The 7,444-nt window shown below is 40.3% G+C and overlaps 1 protein-coding gene across 1 annotated transcript; it reads left to right on the forward strand.

Moving 5' to 3' along the window:
- Nucleotides 1-3,799: 3,799 nt before the first annotated feature.
- On the forward strand, nt 3,800-7,265 carry LOC144639514 (isocitrate lyase-like). The gene is made up of 3 exons (XM_078498809.1): nt 3,800-4,074; nt 5,458-5,750; nt 6,251-7,265. The coding sequence occupies exons 1-3, from the start codon at nt 3,837-3,839 to the stop codon at nt 7,064-7,066; spliced, it is 1,347 nt and encodes a 448-aa protein (XP_078354935.1). The 5' UTR covers nt 3,800-3,836; the 3' UTR covers nt 7,067-7,265.
- Nucleotides 7,266-7,444: the final 179 nt, after the last annotated feature.

Raw genomic sequence — 7,444 nt, forward strand, 5'->3', positions numbered from 1 at the left:
CTTCTGCTTTCCGGACTTGGACCCCACGAAGTCTCATTATATATTTAAGCCCCCACCCCCACCTCCTTCACCAGCATTTTAAGGCAAATACAAACTATAAACAGAGAAAAGTTAGTTATCTGTTCACCCAAGTTAGTTTCATTGTTACCTTTTCGTGGATATGTACACGTTTGATTTAACAGAAACAAATATATACAAATACAGTAGAACCCCGGGAACTCGAACTCGGATAACTCGAAAACCTCGCTAACTCGAACTGTTTTTCTTTTCCCCTTCAGAGTTCGAGTTACCGGGGTTCAACTGTATATCAATCTTATGCGAGCTAGCTCATAGCTACAAATAAGCCCCCACCAGCCCTTCTTTGTTTTAATATCTTCTCTTCATTACTCCCCTCAAAATGTCTCGAAACGAAAAAAGGCTTCTCATACATTGTATAGTCCACTTCATGTAAATTAAGCCCCGGACCTTCAGGCGAGGGGAGGTGGTGGTGCCGGTGGAGGGGGGGGGGGGGGGGCGGATTGGTAAAAGATATTTTTACGGCCGTGGTTGCCAACAAATGCACTTTCTCTCTGGCTGCTAGACATCTGGGATCTGCATCCTTATCCATCATTTTGAAAACGTTAGTTACAGGGGTGAGAAAACAAACACACGGTGAGCAAATGCAACCCAAAGCTGAACATGTCTATTACACATTCCTACACTCATTCTCACACACAGAGTTAGTACTAAGGGCCTGTTTACATGATTCCGGAATGACTTTCATTCCGGAATGAAACTCGTTCCGGAATGAAGTTCGTTCTGCATTTACATGACAGAGTCGACCGGTTCAACCAAAGGCGTTTTCACGTGCGTGGTTTTCGCGCGAGATCAAAACAAGGTGGCGCATGTTTCGCGCAAACATGTTTTTGTGCCTATTAATGGCCGTATCTGCAATTTTAACGAGTAATTTGACCATAGAGCTGCTTCTTTGGGCTAAACAGTAAATGCTTTTACGTTTTTCGCTCTGAATTCAAACTGTGGAGTCCGTATGCGGTTTCGCGAGTTGCGGTTTCATCTCGGAACGAAATTGGTTCTGTGTTTACATGATACCAGAATGAAATGTCATTCCAGAACGAAACTTTCATTCCGGAATGAAAACCGGAATGAACTCATTCCAGAATGACTTGACTTTCGTCTCGGTATCATGTAAACAGATACAGAGAAATGTATGGGGATGGAATGAACTCGTTCCGGAATGAAAGTCATTCCGAATCATGTAAACAGGCCCTAGGGCCTGTTTACATGATTCCGGAATGACTTTCATTCCGGAACGAAACTCATTCCGGAATGAAGTTCGTTCTGCATTCACATGACAGACTCGACCGGCTCAACCTAGGCTTTTTCACGTGAGTGGTTTTCGCGCGAGATCAAAAACAAAGATGGCGCGTGTTTCGCTCAAACATGTTATTGTCCCCATTTATGACCATTTCTGCAATTTTAACGAGAAATTTGACCGTAGGGCTGCTTCTTTGGGCTAAACAGGAAATACTCTTACCCTTTTTCGCTCTGAGTTCAAACTGTGGCCTCCATTTGCGGTTTCATGAGATGCGGTTTCGTCTCGGAACGAAATTCGTTCTGTGTTTACATGATGCCAGAATGAGATGTCATTCCGGAACGAAAATTTCATTCCGGAATGAAAACCGGAATGAACTCATTCCGGAATGACTTGACTGTCGTCTCCGTATCATGGAAACAGATACAGAGGAATGTATGGGGATGGAATGAACTCGTTCCGGAATGAAAGTCATTCCGGAATCATGTAAACAGGCCCTAACTCTGCCACACATTACCAATTCGTCAAATTAAAAAAAACTTTTTATTATTTGTCGTGTCAGTTATGCTTCTACCTGCATATGACGTTCTGGCGACCGTACAACATCCTCTGTAACATAATGATTACCCAAGCTTGACGTTAGCAGTTAAAAGCAAACATAAGTGAAATTATTGCGCCTTTGCTTATGTTTGTGCTTTCCTCCTGTTTAAAAAAATGTCTTTCTTTTACTATCATTTTACGAGTATGTTTGTAATAAAACGTCTGCATTACGGCCGTTTACACAGGCGTTTTTTTAGCCCAACTCAATGCAATTTTTGTCGCGCCGAAGTTGCATCAAGTTTCAAACAGGTTCGAAACTCTTGCGATATCGCGGCGATTTTATCGCCGCTAGTTTAAACGTGTGTAAACTCGTATGTAAACAGGCCTTAAAATTTATTTTCCGACTCTTTTTAATTATAGTTAAACATGTAGGTTAAATAATTGAACTCGTGTTTTCTCGCTAACGTAACTTATTTTATGTGCAGCTAAAGTTTTCATTACTGTCAGTTCTCTTGACACACTTTATACCAACTCCGAAACAAAAGATGTCTGAAATAAAATTACTGATACATGAATATACTGAGTCAAGGTGGTAATACGCAGTTAATTGTCAAAAAATAATCAGCATTTGCCAGTGTCGAAAATGATATAAATCAGCCATCCATATAAAAGCCAAGGCGAAGAGACAAAGCTTTAGGCTGCTTTAACCGCAAGAAACAATGCAAGGCTACAACAGAACAACTTTGGAGCAATCAGGCGTAGTAGAATAACTCAGGAGCTTTAAAAGTGGATTGAATAAACAACCATGCAAACATAAAATCATGCACTAGTACTGATTATAGATATCGTAGTTTCTTTCGAATTCTCTATTTTCATTTGGAAAGAGTAGTTCGTTAGAATGGATCAGAGCGGTTTTCTTGTCCAAGTATATGGCAAGAAAATCACAAGCTTTTATTTTGATACGAAGCTCTAAACGAATCGTGCTTTCAATCATCCATTTGATGCATTCAAATTAGCATCTTATTATTAATTCATTCCAATCATCGACGTGCGGCTTTACACAGTTTTGCTAAATGAAAATTGGCCGAGCGGTTCACTTCCGTACCACCAAAACCCATCAGTTCTTTTTGCATTCAGCGAGGAAAAATTACTGCTATTGTTACAATGGCTTGCTTTCTCTCTTCATCGTTTAGTTAAACTGTGAGCTTGAATGGGTGCCGATCACAAATTTGTTGAGCAGTATTTTACAAAATTCAACCATTTATTGGTTTTTCTCGATCTTTTCTTGATGTTAAGAATGACATGTTTTTGGACTTTTACGTAGCTCTTGTAGTTGTTGTACGGTACCTGTAGTTGGTATTAAATAGCGTGTTACATGTAACATGTTTTTTTTTAGTTATACGGGTACTTTCAGTAGTTACGTAAGCTCGTACGGTAAAATGTTCATCAAAAGTTCCCGTATAACGTATAATAAATACTATCAGAGTTCACACAGTTTCTGTAGTTCCTAAAAAGTTCCTGTAATATAATTTCTGAAGTTCCTGAAGCTCTCCTAGTTTCTGTAGATCCCATGGTCCATGTAGTTTGCGTATTGTTGACGTCATTAGTGTAAATATAAATACATGGCTTGTTGCATGACATCTCAAATCCTCCAATCGTCGTCAGTCAACCTTGCTTCCGTTAAAGAGTTCGTGCGATAAATTTGCTGAGCATTTTTCTTTACAAAATTAAATCATTTTTATATTGTTTTTGTATGGAATCTAAAGGTTTATTTTTAAAGTTTTCAATTCACGGTGTTCCCAATCTAAAGGGCCCCAGGGAAAAAATACAAAATTGAACGGGAAGCAGTCTTGACGTCATTTATTCAACTGGTTTATGTTAATGAGCACAGTTAACTTTAAATAACTGGTATCCGTCAGGAATAACCACTTTCGGCGTTCGGTAAACTGCGACTTTATCGAGCGTCGTTACTCACAGTCAAGATATGCACAGTTTGAAGAAATTCCAGTCCCTTGGCAAGCTTAACGTAGTGTTCAGAGTTTGCACCCGGAGAAATTATGCATTTACGGCTATTCGACGGGATTATGGCCCTGAAGCCGTAGAAAAACTCCGCGGAAGTTTGAAGATTGAGCAAACTTTAGCAAGACGAGGAGCAGAAAGGCTTTGGGAGCTGATAAATCGTGGAGAAGACTCGTACGTGAACGCACTCGGCGCCATGACAGGTATGGGAATCAAAAGTGATATTGGGAAACCGATTTTTTGACAAGGCGTAATAAGGGTGCAAGTAAAACTGCATGCTTCGTTTTTAAGAACACTTTGCATTTTCAGCTATATTTTCTTCTAAAAGTTAATATTAACAACAAAGATTTCTCGTGAACACGTTAAGCTTCTATCAGAAAAACTTTCTGCAGCACAAGGCGAAAAATGAATATTATTTGTCCGCTGTCTGCCTGACGCTTAGGGCCAAGGGCCGCGATAAAATGGAGATATTTTATGATAAGTAGCTATAAGTAAATAACTTTTTGAAAATGTAAATGACGGTCCAAAACTCACATGAAATGCGGAAAAGTATAAAATATAAAGTCGATTCTTTCTTGCTCAAAGTTGTGAAGTTAAACGATGTTTGTTTGGTCAACAATGAACTAAAGTGATGACGTGTCGCATATAAATGACTGAATGCATGTCTCTGCAGTTGTCACATGATGTTACATTAATAACATTATTTATTTACTGACCATAAATTTACGCGTAACAAGAATAAATAATGATAAAATATGCAAGAGTTTGACTATGAGTACATTATTTTTTATATAAGAATATTATTTTTCCGACCCAGGCTGAATTATTTTTATTATTATTTTTCTTATATTGAAGCGTATGATAATATAATATTGCATTTACAAATTGGCACACAATATTATATTGTTTGCAAAATCTCAGCCTCGGGTTTACTCTTAACCCTGCTTCTCATATAATCGCCACGATTGTTTCTATCGCCTCTGTCACTTCAAAAAGCTTTGAGATTATAACACAGACGATCGTTAACGTCTGTGGCGATTGTGGTGATCGTCCGTGTTCTATTCCCTCAGCTCACCTGTTACGGTTTGTGGTTCTATTCTTTATTAGCTTCTCTTTCCCCTTCCTCGCCGTGAAACCTCCAATAACTGAGATGAATGGAGGCCACAAGTTTAACTTATTCACTGAAGGCTGCCATTGTATTGAATCTAGGGCTAAAATGATTGTGTTTTGTAGGTCTTCACACATGCCAGGCAATCGGAAAGGTCGCTTTAGCCTGCGAGCAGGCTCCGATTCGGGGGAAACGTGAATATATTATTATTGAACTCCTCGAGCGCCGAAGGCGCGATCCGGCGAGTGCCGAAGGCGCGAGTGCGTAAGTTTGGTCGCGGGCTTGCTTCGCTCGCCGACTCGCGCCTCGATATTTTTACAGAAAACAAATTCTTATATAAAAAAGAGTGTAGTTAAAATGACCACAACTGTTTTTTTTTTTTTAAAAAAATCAAACAACAAACACACAAGTAAAACATATATGTTTTTAGATGTCAAAAATGTTGAGTATCAGTGAAGTCAGTAAATTTGTTCTACAGGCGGCCAAGCAGTCCAGATGGCCAGGGCCGGTTTACAATCCATTTACCTGAGTGGCTGGCAAGTGGCAGCAGACAGTAACATGGCTGGACAGACCTACCCGGATCAGAGTTTATATCCTGCTAACTCCGCTGCCAAGCTTGTTGAACGAATCAACAACGCCTTCATCAGAGCGGATCAGATTGCACACATGGAAGGATCTGATCAACACATTGATTTCTTTTTGCCCATTGTTGCTGATTGTGAGGCTGGATTTGGTGGACCACTGAACGCCTTTGAAATTACGAAATCCATGGTAAATAATTATGTGATTATAAATACTAACAAATTAAATGTACATGCCACGATTTAGCCGGTTAGGATTAAGATCGAAATGTTTCGACTGTATTGTATGATTGTCGTTAGTAGGTCTTCACCCATACCAGGCGATCGGGACGATCATATGAGTATTTGCAAACGATTGATGCAGTCGCAACGATCGGGGCGATCATATAATATGAGAAGCAGCCTTTAATGACTGGTTCCTTGGGAAACCAGTTAATTTTGTTTCCCTTCGGAATCTCTATGTTTCCCTCGGCTCTGCCTCGAGAAACCGCCTTGGGAACATTGAGATTCTTGAGAAACAAAATAACTGTTTCCCGAGGGATCAGTCATTACTGTTTTACATATATTCGGGTCGGGATTTTTTTTTCTTCAAACAAGCTAAATAAAAGGCTGAGGCGAAAGAGTTACGAAGACTGAGATAAAAGTCTCATCTTCACAAACTATTGTCTGACTCTTGTTCACATTCTACAGATTTCTGCTGGTGCTGCAGGCGTCCATTTCGAAGACCAACTGGCATCAGAGAAGAAGTGCGGTCACATGGGAGGAAAGGTTCTTCTTCCAACACAACAGTTCATCAAGGTCCTCAACGCTGCTCGTCTGGCTACTGACGTCATGGATGTTCCCACTGTTATCATTGGACGAACAGATGCTGAGTCAGCAGCCATGGTGACGTCAGATATTGACCCACGTGATCAACCATTCTTGACCGGTGAAAGAACTCCCGAGGGGTTCTATTGTTCAACTGCAGGCTTACAACAAGCCATCGCTCGAGGACTAAGCTACGCTCCATACTGTGACGTCATATGGTGTGAGACAGGCAAACCTAACTTGGAAGAAGCACACATGTTTGCTGACGGAATCCATTCTGTGTTTCCAGGGAAACCTCTTGCCTACAACTGCTCGCCTTCATTCAACTGGAAAGCCAACCTCAGCGATAAAGAAATCGCCGTGTTTCAGAAAGAACTCGGTAAAATGGGCTACAGATATCAGTTCATTACCTTGGCTGGATTCCACTCGCTCAATCACGCCATGTTCAAGCTTGCACGTGACTACAGAGATCACGGCATGTCTGCCTACACCAAGGTACAAGAAGACGAGTTTGCGCAGGCCCCATTCGGATTCACAGCGCACAAACACCAGAGGGAGGTCGGGACGGGATATTTTGACCAAGTGAGTATGGCGATCAGTGGAGGAACAAGTTCGACTACAGCGTTAGAAGGGTCAACCGAACAAGAACAATTCACTGACAACTCGGACTCGGACCCAGGAAAGATTGCTACAGGTTAATGACTTGAAAACAAAGAAACATTTCATTCATAAGCTTATAAGACCTTATAATTGTTTCGTTGCTGGTTAGGACGTGCATGCCTTTCTGTGAAATGAATATAGTGTGAATATAGTTTAAATTCTTGAATTTCAATTGTAACATAATTCGTTTAGTTGTATTCTGAGCTGATATTTAACTGAATAAAAATGATTGATTTAATTTTTTTTTTGCTTTATTTTCCTCTCGTCACACTTGAAAGATTGCGTGACTTCAAACACGTCACAATTAGCTTGATTTGCAATTTGAAATCATTAACTTATTTTTCACATTTTCGAAAACCAGCGTTTTTAACCCATATTTCTAATGAAGCGGTTTTCCCGGCTGCAGTGTCAAGATCG

This window comes from Oculina patagonica, unplaced genomic scaffold, assembly GCF_052425735.1.
Source record: "Oculina patagonica isolate OP01 unplaced genomic scaffold, crgOcupat unplaced1009, whole genome shotgun sequence".
Classification (NCBI taxonomy): Eukaryota; Metazoa; Cnidaria; class Anthozoa; order Scleractinia; family Oculinidae; genus Oculina; species Oculina patagonica.

What these genes read in the sequence shown, in the direction of transcription:
- LOC144639514 (XM_078498809.1), top strand. Translation starts at nt 3,837, where the DNA reads ATGCACAGTTTGAAGAAATTCCAGTCCCTTGGCAAGCTTAACGTAGTG. An exon ending in CGCACTCGGCGCCATGACAG is followed by an intron (nt 4,075 to 5,457) that starts GTATGGGAATCA and finishes TTTGTTCTACAG; the next exon opens with GCGGCCAAGCAGTCCAGATG. An exon ending in TTGAAATTACGAAATCCATG is followed by an intron (nt 5,751 to 6,250) that starts GTAAATAATTAT and finishes CACATTCTACAG; the next exon opens with ATTTCTGCTGGTGCTGCAGG.